Consider the following 18,323-nt stretch of genomic DNA (forward strand, 5'->3'; position numbering starts at 1 on the left):
AAGATGAACCGGCTGAGATACGGTCGGGCCGGACGGGGATAGTTGCAGCCATTTGTTGTGTTGAAGAAATGTGAGGCTTGAAATAGAGTGATGACAAACAGAAAAGGGAAGAGAAAAAAAAAGCCAGAAAGGAATTATCGATATAGCAACTAGCACTAAACAGCGACTACATGCTACAACCACAGTTGGTTCATTTACAACCGTTTGATGCGAAAAATTAAAATCATTATCTTACATCCATTTTACTATAGAAAGAGTCGTACGTATATTGATCTCTCTTCCTTCTACGCTACAATTATTACACGTCCATTATTATGAAATACTAAAGTACTATTCTTTGTCACTTATCTATAAATACCCTCATCATTTTTAATTACCAAAAATAATTACACATTCGTTTCTTAATTATGATATGAATATGGATATAAGAAATCAAAAAACGAAAAAGATTATTTGTTTTTGACAAGTATCACTTGTTTTAAAATAAGTATATTAATAATTTATATTATAATTACTAAAATATAAAATCAATCAACCAAGAACGGATCATAAATAAATTACAACTATATAAAATCAAATTATCATAATTTTCTTTTATAAAATAATTTAATATGGACAATCTAATATAGTTTTTATTTATAGATGAATTTTTACTATTTTTAATAAATTTTAATAAAATATTATATTTATTGTCTATTTTTTATTTTATAAAAAATAAATTATTTACTATAAAATAATAAAATAAAAAATACTTTATTACATATTGAAAGTGAATATTTTTAAATTATAACCGACTATTATAACTATGATTATTTTATTTATACAGTAATGATGAGTATAATATGATATTTGCAGTAAAAATATTTTAACTAATTCATTATTTAAATGTTTTTAAAACTTATAAAAAGTTCTAAGAGGTGAAATATTTCAAAAATTTATTCATTTTCTATATTTAACTCCCTCATTTTTGTATTTAGAGATTAAGTGATTCCATTGCTATATCTTTTAGTTTCTAATTTTTTTTTCAGTTGTAGTTTTTTATATTATTTAGGTTTTCTAAACTTGACAATGAATCGACGAAGTATCTTATTTAGCACGTGAAACCTGGCAGATGGCAATAGATCCATTTTCATTTGATTTTCGGAATCTAGAAAAAAAAAAAAAAACACATACTGTACAGGTTTTTTATTTTATTCTTTTAACGGTTAATTTTAATAATTAATATAATTAATATTATTAGTATTTTAATAATATTAAATTGATTTTAAAAAAAATATTTTATGACTCTTACTGACCACCCACCAAATAAAATATTATATTTCTTAATTATAGTCCGAGTTGAGAGTTGAAAAATTTAAATAATAATAATAACAATAATAATCAAGTCAATTAATATCTAATAATAATATTATTTTATTTATTTATTTAATACAAATAATATTTTTGTTGACGAGAGTAATAATACATTTGTTTTATAAATAATAATAACTATTTCCAATATTTTTGGACAATACATAATTGTTTTGCCAATACATTTAAAATAAAAATAATTTTCCAATTTTGTTTTGATAATACTTTTGGTCCATTAGATCCGTTTTCCTCACCCACTGTGTCTCGTACACGTTCCCCTTCTGCCTCAGATCAAAAAAATCGAAAACCAAAGGTACGTCTTTCGCTCTTCGTCGGATCCATTTTCCGATTTTCAACTCCTTTCGCTTTTATCTCAATATCATCATCGAAGTCTTCATTTCTCGATCTCATTGTTTCTCGTGTTTTTCCTAAATCTCAGAGTAAAAAACTTGAGTCATGAAAGTATGAAACTAGTTCATAATTCGATATCTTAACTACTGTAATTTGGCTATAGCACCATCGATTTTGAAGATTATTGTTATCGCTGTTGTTTCTTTACCTTTTTTATTTTATTTCGATTTTTTCAAGTTCAGTAGCGGTTGGATTAGAATTCGATCAGGTCAGATTTTCATTTTTACGCAAAAATTAAGTGCAATTTGGATGGTTTAAGTTAGATTATACATGAACCGCTTTTTTTTTTGCCGAGTTTTTTGTTAGAGTGTGCCTATGATTCTGAAGCAGTTCTCTTGTAATTTGTGCTTCACTACGTTATTATTTGATCTTAGTATATTTGAGAAAGTGGTTTACCGTGAGTTTGGATTCACTGTGGAGACTGTCAGATTTGATTTTGACTTATTCAAGTGCGATTTTAATTTTAACATTAAGTGATGAAAATTAGCTTTAGTGATCTATGAAGAACAGATACTAACAGGACACTAGATGCACATTGACATTGGTAATAATTTGATAAAATGAGTTAATTGAATGTAATCAATGTGTCAGTGTCGTATAGGTGTAGGACACTGAGACACACCTTCAAATAGAAGTGTCAGTACTACAGTGTTAGCGATAGCTTAAAAAATTTAAACTAAGTTGATCAAAATATTTTTATCAAATATATTTTGTTCGAAATCACGTTCTTCAAATGTTCAATCGAAGTATCTAACTCAAACACTCTGAAATAAAAACTTTGAATTTACTGTGTTCATATTTGAAGAACTGCTTTATGATTAAGAATATATTCTTTTTTATTTTTGTATTGATTTTTTGTCTTTTATTATTTGTTGTTCGCCTTGTCTTAATTATTGGGGAAATCTGTTCTGCTTTAGTTGTGCTTCTAATTTGTGTTTTTGATTTTGCATGTATTGACTCTCGTACGCTTCTTTTGTCTGATTTTTTGAAGTTGTAAGATGGGTGTGGCTCAGAACATTGACATGGATGATGGTACCTTGGAGATAGGAATGGGTATGTGTCTTGTCGGTTTGCCTGTCTTGTTAATTTTCTACTGCAATCTGATACACTGTGGGTGTTTATACACCGCCTTTGATAAATCAATAAAAAGATATTTAATGCTTGCTATTGTGCATAAAAGACAAATTTTGCGAGCAAGACTGCTGGATTTATCAATCTGCCTCGATAATTATGGTAATCATTCTGTTATTTAGTTTCACCCTAAATTTTATGTGTCTGTTCATTAATGTGGCAGAATACAGGACTGTATCCGGAGTTGCCGGACCATTGGTCATTCTTGAGAAAGTTAAGGTAACAAAATTGACAGTCTGATTGCTGATATTCTTATTTTGAATGTTTTGATATTTTGATTTTTTCTCAGTGTGAATGATTGCTGTATGGTATGACTAAACTTTAATTTGGTCAACTGCATTAGGGACCTAAATATCAAGAGATTGTCAATATTCGTTTAGGAGATGGAACTACCCGGCGTGGACAAGTTCTCGAGGTTGATGGCGAAAAGGCCGTTGTTCAGGTGTGAGCCTATAGGATACATAAACATTGTCTGTACTTGCCTCTTATCTTCGAGTTATTTTAGATTTATGTGTTTGTTTTTAATCCATAACCGAAATGTTTTGAGCTTGTAAGTAGTACTCTTTGTTGATTTACCTCCATCATTGTTGTGTAACTGTTTTTTTAAATAGCGTACATTATTTTTACTGTCTAACTTTACTACTCTAGTAGGAGCCTTAATAGCATTTTATAGTTTATTGACTTTTTTAAACTATTGGCCAGGTATTTGAAGGTACATCTGGAATCGACAATAAATTTACCACCGTGCAGTTTACTGGAGAGGTACAAGCTCTTGGTTATTACAATTCTCTCACTTTATGTTCATAAGTACACGTAGAATAATGAATGCAAATTTTATTAATTCTCCCCCATAAAAATGTATGATGTTTGGTGTCTTGTTTCAATGAAAGTTTGATTATGCAAGACCTAAATAATGTATTGACCGTTAGTTTGGGAGTTCCATTTTCCTTTGTCAATAGAAAACACATATTTGACCCAATGATTAGCTAGCCTTTAAACTGCTATGACTAAATCGTCTCGGCAAATGATAAATAAGTGAAATTCAATTATAACTATCTTATGTGCTTGCTAAAACTGTGGTTTTCCCCATTCAGAAAAGGGCAAGATGACTAATCATTAAATTCTACTAAGTACTTAGAAAATAGAGGACGAATTGCGTGCAATTGAAATTATAGTATTATTCACAAGGCTTACTACTGATTACTATTTTATTAATTTGTTCTGGAGGGGCAGTTCCTCAGGTGATTAACTTCACATGATTTAGCCCATCCTCAGTTTCTGCAATTTAGATGAATATTAATTATTGAATTGAATTAAAAAGTCTTGCTTTAATTTGTTTTGTTTAGCATTCTATAGCATTGCTTTTATTGTAGTGGAATCAGTTCGTTCCACCTTTGACTTTCTCTGTTCCTTTCTTGTTTATATCCACAGGTGTTAAAAACTCCTGTGTCACTGGACATGCTTGGGCGCATATTTAACGGTTCTGGAAAACCAATTGATAACGGTCCACCAATTTTACCCGAGGCTTACTTGGATATATCAGGTATTTAACTTCTGCTTTGTTCTACTTCTGCATGTTTGTTGATTTCTGATTTTTTTTTTTCTTCTAATATCTTGCTGATTATTCAGGGAGTTCCATCAACCCTAGTGAGAGGACCTATCCTGAGGAGATGATACAGACAGGAATATCTACAATTGACGTCATGAATTCTATTGCTAGAGGTCAAAAGATTCCCCTATTCTCAGCTGCTGGTCTCCCCCATAATGAAATTGCTGCACAGATATGTCGTCAAGCTGGCTTAGTCAAGCGATTAGAGAAGTCTGAAAACCTTCTTGAGGTATAGCTAACTTACTAAAGTGCACTTCATCAAATATGTTAAATGCACGTGGATTATTACTTATGAAAATTCGTTATGATTTGTGTTGCATTTGGATTTTCCTTATTAATGATTTTGTGATGATGGATATAGGAAAAGAAATATTATAAGATAGGAAAGGGGGAATTCAAAAGGGGATAAGGTATTATCCAATAGAAGTATTATAAGATAGGAAAGGGGGAATTCAGAAGGCTAAGGTACTGTCCAATAGAAGTATTATAAGATAGGAAAGGGGGAATTCAGAAGGATAAGGTATTGTCCAATAGAAGTATTATAAGATAGGAAAGGGGGAATTCAAAAGGCTAAGGTATTCTCCGATAGAAGTGACAATGAAGGAAGATTAAAAGTAAAATCACTTATATAAAAGTAGTCAAACTAAAAAACAAACACAGTTCAAGGTGAAAACAGAAAACAAACTCGAAGTAATTTTTCTTTATTAACACCCATTATTCTTGATGACATATTAGTCATTAGCATTTTTCTTCCAACAACTCTTATGAAGAAACTGATTTATTGCTTACAGATATACTGCTTCTATTGCTACAACTCTTACAAGAAACTGATGAACAATTTGAAAGATTGGATCCTCACGTGTTTTATTGCTTACAGATATACTGCTTCTCACTGCCTTTAGATTAAGAAGGCTATTTTTGCTTAGTCATTTACTTTAACTTATTACTTCTATACTTAATATAAGACGAGTATGGCGGTTTTCTTACAAAACTTTTTATTGTTTTATGCAGGGTGGAGAAGAGGACAATTTTGCCATTGTTTTTGCTGCTATGGGAGTTAACATGGAGACTGCACAGTTTTTTAAGCGTGACTTTGAGGAGAATGGCTCGATGGAGAGAGTGACCCTTTTCCTTAATTTGGTAATGTTTAAAATCAGTATGCACATGCTATTTTATTCCCCTTAATCTGGTAATTTTGGTTTCTTTATTTTCCTTTCAGTATTTATGCTTGTGTGTGTAGTTTACAAGTTAAAGAAAATAATGGCTCTTGTATTGTTATTGTCTCATAAATTCATAATACATGCTTGGAACTAACTTACAGTGTAGTCTTTTGTTTGATTGTTCATTTTTCTTTGGGGATTGGGGAACAAAAAGTTGTTGCATATTGTTCTCTTTATTTAAATCTAACATATCAATCTAAAGATATATATAGTGGTGATATGTCAATGATTATTGTATAACTAGTTTCTTGCATGTTAACTAAAACCAAACACATGTAAATTTCACAGAAATATGTAAGATTTTCTGAAATGTACTGGCTGGTTGAGATTTAACTTTAAATGATAGTTTAGTATGGTAGTTTTTGTTATAAAATTATGTAGGAGTTCAAACCTTTTTGCATGGATCAACATATTATCTGAGGAACACGGTGTGATACATTTGAGTATCACCTTTTTTCCCTCGTTAAAATAAAATTCAAATGAAATATCGTATGATAATTTTGAAATTTTTATTTCTTACTTGTACGAAGGAGCTGATTCTAACACGTCTGTTCAATTTCTATTGTGATTTACTGCAGGCAAATGACCCTACAATTGAGCGTATTATCACTCCTCGTATTGCTCTTACTACTGCTGAATATTTGGCTTATGAATGTGGCAAGCATGTTCTCGTGATACTAACAGATATGAGTTCTTATGCCGATGCTCTTCGTGAGGTAATGTAGCTTCAACCATGAGTTATTATGAAAAAGAGTCAATGACTGAAAAAAAGAGAGGAGAGAAACCTTTTACTGTTTTTTACCATTCTCCTCTAATTTTCTTCTTCTGAGGCTTAAGTGAGGATTAAATTTTCATAATTCTTAAGTATTTTGCTTGTAGAATAAAAAAATTACTTTTTCTCAAATAATTTGCATGGCACAAGCAATTGATCACTCCTTGTTGTTGATCCTACAGGTATCTGCTGCCCGAGAAGAGGTTCCAGGAAGACGTGGTTATCCCGGTTATATGTATACAGATCTTGCAACAATTTATGAGCGTGCCGGAAGAATTGAGGGACGTAAAGGCTCTATTACCCAAATTCCAATTCTAACCATGCCAAATGATGGTAATGAAATACAGTGGATCTTCTATTTTGGACAAAATGTTCTTAAATCTCAATGCTGAATGATCAAACTTTTTGTACTTCTTCTGTATAGATATTACACATCCAACTCCTGACCTTACCGGATATATCACTGAGGGGCAGATATACATTGATAGGCAGTTGCATAATAGACAGGTGGGTTATGTTGAAGCTATCAGTTGTAGTTAATACCATACACCATGTTGGATTAGTTACTGGCTTAATTAGAGAGAATTTGGTGCAGAATGCATGCTAAGGTTTACTTTACTTTAATTTGTTTTTATATACTACAAAAGCAGTCAAATGTTGGCTTGTTATGTAATGGAATTTAATATGCTCTCTGAGAAGTTTGGTCAGTTTGTCAACTTTTTATCCTCTTTCTTTACTTGACTTTTTTAACAAATAGTTTGAAATGTTTTGGTTTTAATTTTCATGGACACATCAAGGTTGAATGCCATGAAATATATGTCCCCTGATAAATTGGTATACAATCAGTCAAAGTGATCTGGTAAATATTCTAAATATTAATTTCTTTTTTTCTCTTTTCGAGCAGATATACCCACCAATCAATGTCCTCCCATCACTATCTCGGTTGATGAAGGTAAGGTTAATCTTGTTTGATATCAAGGTTCTGTCAAGTGGTAAATATTGTGTTTCTTAATCAAAAGGCAGATGGTTCACACTCTAATGATATATCATTTGGTCACCACTGCAGAGTGCTATTGGGGAGGGAATGACTAGAAGGGATCATGCTGATGTGTCTAACCAGGTATGTTCTTGTTTGTTCATTGTGTAGCCTTTTTTAAAAATAAATTGTTAATGATTAATTGAAAACTATCTTATTGGTGTTATTTTGTTTCTTTTCAGCTCTATGCAAATTATGCCATTGGAAAGGATGTCCAAGCAATGAAAGCTGTTGTTGGAGAAGAAGCACTTTCATCTGAGGACTTGGTATCTACTAATTTTCTCTCTAGGGATATTTTGTTCGATCAAGTGAAATTGTCCTTGAAGTGGTATTAATGAAACTTATTTTCCTCCATTTTATTTACAGTTGTATCTGGAATTTCTGGATAAGTTTGAGAGGAAGTTTGTCGCCCAGGGAGCCTATGACACCCGCAATATATTCCAGTCTCTAGATCTTGCATGGACTTTACTTCGGATTTTCCCTCGTGAGCTTCTTCATCGTATACCAGCCAAGACTCTTGACCAGTATTACAACCGGGATGCTGGTAATTGATGATCAAACAAGTTCACATACCACCTTAGTCTCCTGCTCAGTCAGGGCCTAGTGTCACGGGCAATCGATTTGTTTATTTGATTTCTTGCCTAAGTCCACATTTCTTCTATCCAGCAAAAATATAATAAAGGTAAATCTGTTTTGAGTGCCTCATGTTCCAAGCCTGTTCAGTTAATCCGAAAGAAGACCTTATAAATATTGTGATTCCTATGCCATTTTTTACTTTTGGTTGGGTAAAATATTACTTGTGTTGCACACAGTTCGGGATGGTTGGACTTTGTGAGCTGCTGCTTTTCCAGTGTATGTTTGCTTGTTTCACAATCTTATTCATTTTGTAATTTCATTTCTTAGGATATTTGTAATCAGGATAGTTGTCAGTTAGACACTTCCTTGATGTATTTATCTGTTTTATTCTATTTATTAATAATTGAAACAAGCTTTTTAGGCTGGGGAATCCAGCAACACTGGCTTTTGTCGCTATCATTGTAGGACCAAGCTCCACATAGTAATATTTATCCATTATTATTTCCCTTGCACGGTACTTCAGTGCTTGATTGCTGGGTAAATACGGTTATTTCAGTCTGTGCAGGAAGCTATCACTTAACAGTAAGCACGCCTGACCAAATTATTGGAGTCGTTCATGTTGGTGTGTCTGGTTAATTGTGATGATCAATCTGCAAGCGAGCTTGATTGAGACCTTGCTTTGGCGGACTTGACTGTCCACAAATCCCACCTTTTGTTAAATCAAAGCCAAAAGGGGGGAAATAGACACTTGATGGAAATAAAAATATTGTAAGAGGAAGTATCTAAAACAACGATTACAGATCTTAAAAGCAAGATTTTTTATTTTTGTTTTGAAGGCAAGATATCCTTTGCAAACATAAATAACTAACAAGCCTTGAGCTAAAATCTTGAGAACCAAGAAAGAGAACTCTCATAATCTCAACCAATATCAGGTCTTCTCTCATTTCCGTAATTTTTCGAAAGTCTTTAAAAATGCACTTTTAGATTAATCAATTTAAAGATGTCTTTTTAGGTCAAAATACACTTCCGCATTGACCAATCCGAAGAGTATTGACGGTTGGAGAATAAATTATTTTTTTCTTCTCTCATACTCATTGGTGCTTTACTATCACTTTGAGCTGCTATTAGCTCAACTTATAGAAACATCTCTTGTAATTGGGTCACACGAGTTGAGGAAAAGGGATTGATACTAACATTTTAAATATTTTGTTTATTTTTAAATGATAAAAAAGTTTTTTAATACACTATTTTTCTTTTTTTCTATGACTAATGTTAATAATTAATATTGTTAGTATTTTGTTGGTGGAATCTTCTTATCACTCCACTCTCTAACTTTCCATTCAAGCCACGAAATCAATCATATATCTCCCTTTATTTGATAGAATCTTACATTTTTTTAAAAAAAATTAATTTAATCTCAATTAAGTGACAACCCCTCACAAATGGATCAATATGGTTGAAATTCTACTTAAACAAATGACAAAAGATGCACATTTTAAGGGTTTTAAACATGCAACATTTTGATATGATCATTGAGATCAATAGAATAATGACTCTTTTAGTTTATTCTATAGGAGGTATTTTAGTCTATTGTGTGGTTGGTATAGTTATCTTATTACGTGTCCAGATATATAAGCATTGTATAGTTTCGTTATTAGAAATCAATTAATGAAGATAAATGTTTGTTTTATTTTGTTATTCAGTTTCTCCCTATTCTTCCCTTTTTTTATTTTAGAACCATAATTTCCATAGTTTCATAGTGTTGATAGAAAAAGATCATACTATCAATTTGATGCTTTCATTGAGAATTGTTCATGGAAAATGCTACATATAAATTGGATTAAAGTACTTCGTTGTATGTGGATGAAATTGTCAAAAATGAAAAAGGCTATCATTGGATCAATGTTGATAGAGTGAAAATCGTCGTAGACATCGACTCTTAAAAAATAACAATGTTAAGAGTTTTACATTGAGTAGAACAAAATGTTCAATATGGCACTTAAATCATGAAATTTTTCCATCTAATAGTTTGATTTTGAGATAGACTTTCCTCACAGAATTAATTCCTAACACATTTTTATGGGCATGTCTTTAGTAGACATAAAGGTTCAAAACTTTATGTTCTGAAGAATGTTGGGACCAATCTTTAAAAATAGTAGGATTTTGAGTTTGATAATATTCTATTGTTGATTTGTTAAATTTTTAAAAATGAACTAGAGGAAATAACTTTAGGGATCTATGACATTTTATATTTAAGAGGTTAGAATCAGGAAAGTAAATTAAATAAATTTTCTTCCTTAAAATTCATCGTGACAATGACTCATCTTGAAGATAGAGAGCCAAACATTTAAATTTTCTTGCATGCTAATACTTGATGATGTAACATGTGTATTTTGGCATTGAAAGTGTGAATATCGATTTGATTATATTTGGTGTTTTATCATAACTTTAAGTGTATTCATCTTTTTCGAATGACTTTTGTTTGAGATTGAAATTAGATTTTATTTCTCAATGTTTTGAGCAGAAACTTTACTGAAGTTAAAGAAGTATTGATACCTTAAATAAGACCACAAGTCAACAAACAATAAGTTGTCCAGTTTTGAACACCATAGACCTTCTTGTGCATTATGTATCAAATGGCTTATTGTTTGTAAACTTAAAGGAATCAAGTACACATTAAAGAAATTTTGAAACAAAATTTTGTCTGAAAAATAAATGAGTTGTGAGCCTAATGTTTATGGGGAGGACAAAAATTATATTTGTGTATTGAATGTTGGGTTTTAATTCTTTAGAGTTATGCTTTACTTTGAATTGAGATCCAAGAACAGAAGGTTTGTAGACTCTTCTGATGGGTCACACTTGAAGATGTGTGGAATTCTCCACTCGGTCACACTTGAAGACTTGTGGACTCCTCCACTCAGTCACTCTTGAAGATGTGAATAATCCAACATGATAAGGCTTGTAGACTATTCCACTAGGTCAAATGTGTGAAATTCTCCACTCGATCACACTTGAAGACTTATGGACTCCTCCACTCAGCCACACTTGAAGATCTGAAGAATCCAAAACGCTTATGCCCTAAAGAGTTTGTCGCTTTGTCGACTGGACAAACTATCCAAAACAAGAAGGAGCAACGACGATCCAATATAATGTTTGGATTGAACCCATTACAATCTAAGCGAATGCAACTCAATACATAAAAAAACGTGATATTCAACTTATACAACTCATGTACGAGTGACATAATGACATTCGTACATCCAGTTATCCAAAATAGGTGGTGCATCACCGCACCTAGTTAGTCCTAAGATAGGGTGAAGCGATTGGACAAACTATTCAAAACAAGGAGGAGCAACAACAGTCCAATATAGTGTTTGGATTGAACCCATTACATTCTAAGTGAATGCAACCCAGTACATAAAAAAAATGTGATATTCAACTTATACAACTCATCTTTGTACGAGTGACATCCGTACATTTAGTAACCCAAAATAGGTGGTGCATCACCACACCTAGTTAGTCTTAACACAAGATGAAGTGATTGTGACCTGTACGGTAGACAGTAGAGAGGTGGCATGTCCGTGCACCTAATAAGACATAAATCCCCTAAGGCACCACAAGGACTTGAGGTGGAGTAAATGGGTCTGGATCAGAAGGCTCTTTTCCCATGAATATTCACCTATAAAAGGAGAAAATACAACTACGACAAATGATATTTGAATATTTTTGAACAATATATTATTCTCTCATAATGTTTGATATCACTGTATTTCTTGTTTACACACGTAAACAATTATAATTTCTTCATGTTGTTTGTTTGCAAGTGAATCGTTAAAGAAATTGGTGGAACATATATAATTATATATTTGATAAATGTTTGTCATTAATCAAAATTAATAATCTTTTTATATCTTCTAAATAAAAATGTTTATAATTATAATACATTAAGTATAATTTATAATATCGAATAAAAATAATACAGTTTATTATAAAATTCGTACACATTATTAATTTTTTTTATTATGTAGGGACTAAAATCAAATTTCTTTTGTTTCGTAAATATTAAAATAATATTTATTTTATTTTACAGAAATTAAAATTAAATTTCATTGATTGTGTATGAATTAAGTTTAAATTTATTAATTACTCAATTATTAAAAACTAACTACGTGAAGGACTAAGGATTAAAACAACAACATTTGTAATTTATAGGACTTAAATTACAAGATTTATTTTACAGAGATTAAAATCAATTTTCTTTTGTATTTAACAACGACTAATTGCATATTTTAAAAAAAATAATTGATAAAAAATAATTAAATTCTAATTTTGTTGTCTCTTTATCTCTCTTTAATGTATTTTGTTTATCTCTCTTAAATCTTTTTATGCTCACCATATTAGATTATCAAGTCTAATGGTGTAAACTAATCTTTATCAACTAATATTTTTATATTAATTTGTCTCATGCTTTTTATATTAGAGAGAAATAATATGTGAAAAATATATAGTTATATATAAAAGATATATAGTTTGGTATAAGTGAAAAAGATGAATATTAGAAGCATAAGTATTAAAAAACAATTTAATATTATTTGTATTTTGTTTTCAATCCAAATTAATTTGATTAATTTAATAAATAAACTGAACTTTTGAATTTAGTTTAGTTTTAATAAACAATTAAATTTAATATATATTTTTTTACCAAATAATTAATTTTTAATATTAATATTAAGTGATCCTATAAAAATATTAATATTTGTATTTAACTGATCATTAATTATTTGAACTCAATTATTTAAAATATATTACATCATATTTTTTAATTAAAAAAAATTATAGTTATAAAAAATAAATAAAACTATTTTCCTGAATCAATAACTTGATAGTTAACAAGAAAAAGATTTAACTATCCTACGCTAAAACTATTCTGTATGTTGATATGGTCTATATATTAAGGGAAGATGGCATAACATAATTTGAATTACGGTAAATTTATAAGCAACTATCTTTGGTTCTGTTGTACTTTCGCCGCAAAGAAACACAATGGACGCATTCGTCGATCACTACACGGTGCTAGGGTTACCTTCCGGCGAAGAAGCTGCAAACCTAACCGATAAAGACATCAACAAGGCTTACAAATTCAAGGCTCTTGAACTCCACCCCGACAAAAGACCCGACGACCCCAACGCCGCCTCCAATTTCCAACAACTTCGTACCTCCTACGACATCCTCAAAGATGAAAAGGCTCGAAAGTTATTCGACGACCTTCTCCGCGTCAAGCGCGATAACCAGCGCCGTCAATCTCAGCGCGACGGAAAACGCCGCAAAATGGTTTCCGATCTCGAAAAGAGAGAGCGCGAAGCTTTTTCCGTCGATCCTGCTGCGAAGGGGAAGGAAGAGGAGGAGAGGATTGCGAAACAGTTAAAGGATGAGATTGCGAGGATTCGTGCTATGCACGCTAAGAAAGTGGTGCCGGATTTGGGTGGAATGAGAGAGAGCGTTGGTTCCGGCGGTGGTGGCGGTGGAGTTGATCAAGAGAAGGTTTTGAAAGTTTCGTGGGAGAAGGTTGGTGAAGATTATTCAGCGGATAAGTTGAGGGAATTGTTTTCAAAGTTTGGTGAAGTTGAAGATGTTGTTATCAAAGGGAGTAAGAAAAAGGGTTCTGCACTTGTTGTTATGGCAACTAAACAAGGAGCTGTAAGTTTCTTATTTATTTATTTATATATACATTTTGAATTTTTTAATTAAAAGGTTTGCTACCTAAATTGATCTTGGTTGAATTGGTTTTTAAAATTGATTTTAGCTAATAGTGTTTTTTAAAGGTAAAATGATGTATGTTTGGATACATGAAGTGAAAGTGAAGTGAGTTGAAAAACTTGTGTGTAAAAAATGTTTTAAAGAAAACAAACAAATTTTAGTTTCAAATTAGAATCAAGAAGCAAAATCAATTGTAATCCAGAACCCCGGGACATACCAAAATCAATGTTAAGTCTTCAGAAACACTTCTAGCTCTCACCGAAGTGAATGTTTGAATTGGCATCGCATAATCACAGCGTGTCATTGCGATTTTGACAAAAACTACCTTTTGGAGTTTCAATAAAATAACGATGTCGCCGTGGTTCTGTCAATAGTCACCATCAATCCAAAATGTACTTAGAGGATGAAGAATCATTTAAAAAGTTGATGGCTTTTGGAAATTTCTAGTTTTGTTGGAGTTTCTAATGGTGTTGACTGTTGATTGATTTTTATCAATTTATGTAGCTGATCAAAGGCTTTGTTGTTGTTATTGTTATTTCTATTTGAATGATTGTTGTAATTTGTATGTGTGATATGCTGATTTGTGATTGTGGGTTTTTCTAGCTTGCTACAACTGGAAGTATGATTGGTCATCTTGCTAATCCATTGTTGGTTTTACCTCTTAAACCGGCAATGGCGGCAGATTCTTCAAGTGCTCCAAAGTCTGTGGAACCTGATAGGCTTAATAAACTAGTTGGGGCTGGTTATCAAGCTTTTGAGGATTCTGTTCTTATGAAACTGCAAAAGGTCAGCCATTTACTTATGCACTTTTCCCAGACATTATTTCCTGTGTTGAGTTTACAAATTATTGTATTAAACTTAAGTTTGATGACCACTGGGGTCTAGCACCAATGGTTGGTGCAGAATGTGTTTGAGTGATGTAATCCCAAGGTACTGAGTTCGATTCCTACCCATAAAAAAAACTTAAGTTTGATGCCAATTATCTTACATCATTTATGTTGGGTAGCACCAGATTTAAATTACAGTATTGGTCATAAGTGGTCAATGTAAATAATCAATCATTTATGTCGGGTAGCATCCAGATTTAAATTACAGTATTGGTCATAAGTAGTGAATGTAAATAATCAGGTTTTGATATACTTTTTTTAAAATCTACAATTGAAAGTGTGATATTTTTATTGTTGCCCATATATTTGGCATTAAAGGGCATATCCTGTACTTGGATATCAGTTTCATATTTTGGATACTGTAGTTGAAGCCAATGGAACTTGAGTGTTTTGCTTTTATATTATTAAAAATATCATAATAATTGTGAAGTAATGGTAATAAGACAACTTCATCTGTTATTCATTGCAATTGATAGTTTTCTGGTTATATAGAATATTTATTCTAGTATTTATGCCATTCAATAATAAACTCTAGTGAAGATGACAAAATCGAGCCCTGTCAACAAATAAACTGGACAGCATGATCTATACCTGGGCAGTACACCATTATCTTTTTCGTTCTGTTCTAGTTATCTGTCTATCAGACATTATCTTAGGGTTATATTAGGAACCAATTCTGAGTGAATCTCTTTCAATTTTGATGAATAAACGTAAACTGCTTCTCTGTACATTATGTGTTCCAGTGCCTTATAACAGTAATACTACGACCTCTGTCATTTATATCTTACCTGCTTTTTTGGCTTGTCTCTAATGCAGGCTGCAGCAAAACAAAGATGATGGTAAAAGATGTCAAACACTATTATTGATTATATGGAATGGTTATCCCCGGATCTTAATTCTTAGGTACTTGAACTACTGTTGTTGTCATCAATGATGCATAATCAGTCATTTGTCACCCTGAATCTTTGTATCTAGCTTTACTTCATGTGGAATAGTATTAGTATACTAGAGAACCTATGTTTTTCTTTTTGAAATGGAAAGAACCTATGGTTGTATTGTATTATGTCATATAAAATATATCTTGTGGCTGCTATTGTTGTTGGGGTATTATTATTATTTTGCATTCCATGTTTGACGAGTGTTTTCCCCGGTTTGAATAGCATGCATAGAATAACTAACTAACTTCAACATCTTTATCTCCTTTGCTTTTTAAATTAAGGGGAAGGTAAGTGGCGAGATTGCGAGGATTATATCTCCTAAAACAGACTGTGTTTTGCCTTTTTCATATTTGTTATACATAACAGAAAAGGGGGTTTGACAAGCAATATATATTATAAGTACAAATCATTGACCGGTTTGTTGTACTTGGTTGATTCTCAGGGGTCTGAAACTTGTGGTGACATGATTCAAGGAAGCATCCTTTTGATGAAAACCATAAACTGGAAGTTGAAGGAGGTGTGCGGTTTTAGTGCAGCCTTGGGTCCATGAGAAATGTTCTTGGTCTGCGAAAAGAGAAAACAAATGGTAGCAGATGCAAAGTCAGAGATCAATGGTTCCTATGATTGCGTAAAAATTTGAGTGTTAGTGTCAATATACAAGTCACGTGCTCTGGCTCAGCTTGGAATTCCTTCTGCTATCTGTATACAACACTAAAATGGGAGTCCGACACACTTAGTAGATCAAGTCTAATTAATAACCTTTTGGGAAATTTGAGATCCATCTAAGCTTACTCCGAACCCAATGGACGATATCAGGCAGACTTGGAATTGTTTGCAATAAACAATATAGGGTTATATGCGGTCAAGTATCCAAACTGGAGAATAATCATGTTCAGTGATTGTTTTAACTTTGCTGTATGCTTATTGATTTGTGCTATATTATTAATTGATTGTGCACGTGCCAAATAGTCTGCGAAGAGTGAAAGATATATATAGCTAAAAGATTACACAAACCAGTAAAAGGGAGAATGTATTGATCAAAGTGCACAAACAGTTAAACTTCATTCGACCTGTGTATCTAAGAGAGTATGGGACCTCTGGAGTTCTGGTAGGTCTTCTTTCCTGAGAGTTGATATTGACATGTAACCAGAAACGGACATTGTAATCCTTGTCTAAAGTCTTGATGAAAGAGAACTTGAGAATTGTTAATCCACTGAAAGTCTAGTCCATCAACGTGGAAAGCATTATTATCCATTAAAAACTAGTATGTAGAAATGGTTTTGGAATTCTTAATAAGAACAGCTTCTGAATGAATTCAGTATAATAATTTATTACTGTCAATAGATATTTTGACTGTTCAGTTCCAATTTAATTTGTGCGTCATGACAAGTGGTCATAGTGAACGGCCATTAAATTAAAGCAGACACAGTATATAATGAATTTACCAGGATATTTCGTTGGAGATTTGCAATTCATATTGCATTTGAATTTTTTTTCCCCTCTCAATTAAGGATATAATAAAGCGTTTGTTGTCTGTATTGAATTTATTTATAAACTATCAAATTTGTCACTGATTTTATAAGATGCTCTTAAATAGATCTTTAATATTACAAATATTTTAAATGTTTTGACTTATGAAAACATAATCATATCTGGTCTTCTATCAAATTTTAGACACAAAAACTATCAAATTAATTTATATAATTAGGTATGATTGATAAAATTAACGGTTCAATTAATTTAAAAATGTAAATTGACATTCTTACTTAAAATTAAATTTTATCAATCAACACTTCAAATATTTTTAAAGTAGCAATTTAAATTTAACAATCTAATATATATATTTTTTTATTTATATAGTTAGTTTGTTTATTTTAAATTATAATAAATAAATTATAGATGATAAAAATTAATTTTAGTTACAATAACAAAGGTAAAAGTGAAAGAAAAAAAATTATAAATTATAAGTTCATAAACTACTTAAATTAGCTTATAAAAAACACTATAAGCTATAAATGCATAAATAACTATTACTATAAGTTCGTTTCTTTTGCTTTACCAAACATAGCCTTAACACTTATTACCTATTAGGTTTTATATTTTGAATAATTAGTTATTATTAATTTGGTCCATAAGTAAAATAATGTTAGTAGGAAGGTGTACACCGCTGATTTATAAAGTTGTTTACTCTTAGGTTAGTTGTTAGTAATTCTTTTTTTCTTCTGAACTTAGACTCTCTTAAATTCAAAAAATAAAATAAAATTATAATGAGTATCACCAACATGGTATGACACAAGTGGTTATATTTAAATGTTTCAACCGTTTAATTGAAAATTTAAGAATTGTCTAATGCGTAAGAAAAAATATATGTTTTAAGAATTGATTTTTTAAATAAATTTTCTGCATATCACTGCGATTATATTCAAAGATACTTGAAAAGAAAAAAAAGATAATCAAATAGGATTTCAAAAACATTCTTATGTAAGACATGGATGATGAGTGATTATTATTGATTAAAGTGAAAGAATAATAATAATGTAAGATGAGAATATGATTTTTGAATAATTATTAGCTTTATTTTCACACATAAATCATAAGATTAGATATTTTTGCTATTTATATTGAATTTTGAGAAC

The 18,323-nt window shown here is 31.2% G+C and overlaps 3 protein-coding genes across 4 annotated transcripts in view; 2 read left to right on the forward strand and 1 right to left on the reverse strand.

Moving 5' to 3' along the window:
* The window catches only part of LOC101503512 (protein CHAPERONE-LIKE PROTEIN OF POR1, chloroplastic), a 3,466-nt gene extending 3,281 nt beyond the window's left edge, over positions 1 to 185 (reverse strand). The window contains exon 1 of the mRNA XM_073367650.1: positions 1 to 185. This exon is cut by the window's left edge and continues 1 nt beyond it. Within this exon, the coding sequence (XP_073223751.1) occupies positions 1 to 52 (52 nt within the window). The 5' untranslated portion in view covers positions 53 to 185.
* Positions 186 to 1,564: 1,379 nt separating this feature from the next.
* LOC101502961 (V-type proton ATPase subunit B 2) lies at positions 1,565 to 8,545 on the forward strand. Its single transcript, XM_004497137.3, has 15 exons — positions 1,565 to 1,663; positions 2,753 to 2,814; positions 3,056 to 3,111; positions 3,236 to 3,334; positions 3,595 to 3,654; positions 4,324 to 4,435; positions 4,522 to 4,730; positions 5,513 to 5,641; positions 6,300 to 6,437; positions 6,676 to 6,826; positions 6,918 to 7,000; positions 7,398 to 7,445; positions 7,560 to 7,613; positions 7,712 to 7,795; positions 7,896 to 8,545. Exons 2-15 carry the CDS (start codon positions 2,760 to 2,762, stop codon positions 8,079 to 8,081), a joined length of 1,464 nt encoding a protein of 487 aa, XP_004497194.1. The 5' UTR covers positions 1,565 to 1,663; positions 2,753 to 2,759; the 3' UTR covers positions 8,082 to 8,545.
* A 4,523-nt stretch (positions 8,546 to 13,068) lies between these two features.
* On the forward strand, positions 13,069 to 16,644 carry LOC101503848 (uncharacterized). Of its 2 annotated transcripts, XR_189694.4 has the most exons (4): positions 13,069 to 13,802; positions 14,466 to 14,648; positions 15,566 to 15,652; positions 16,130 to 16,644. XR_189694.4 is itself a non-coding variant. In XM_004497139.4 (3 exons), the coding sequence occupies exons 1-3, from the start codon at positions 13,149 to 13,151 to the stop codon at positions 15,584 to 15,586; spliced, it is 858 nt and encodes a 285-aa protein (XP_004497196.1). In that variant the 5' UTR covers positions 13,069 to 13,148; the 3' UTR covers positions 15,587 to 15,842. The 2 variants fall into 2 exon arrangements, 1 of the variants encoding a protein (XP_004497196.1); XM_004497139.4 differs by lacking the exon at positions 16,130 to 16,644 and having other exon boundaries at positions 15,566 to 15,842.
* The last annotated feature ends 1,679 nt before the right edge of the window (positions 16,645 to 18,323 follow it).

Source organism: Cicer arietinum, chromosome 4, assembly GCF_000331145.2.
Source record: "Cicer arietinum cultivar CDC Frontier isolate Library 1 chromosome 4, Cicar.CDCFrontier_v2.0, whole genome shotgun sequence".
NCBI classification, from domain to species: domain Eukaryota; kingdom Viridiplantae; phylum Streptophyta; class Magnoliopsida; order Fabales; family Fabaceae; genus Cicer; species Cicer arietinum.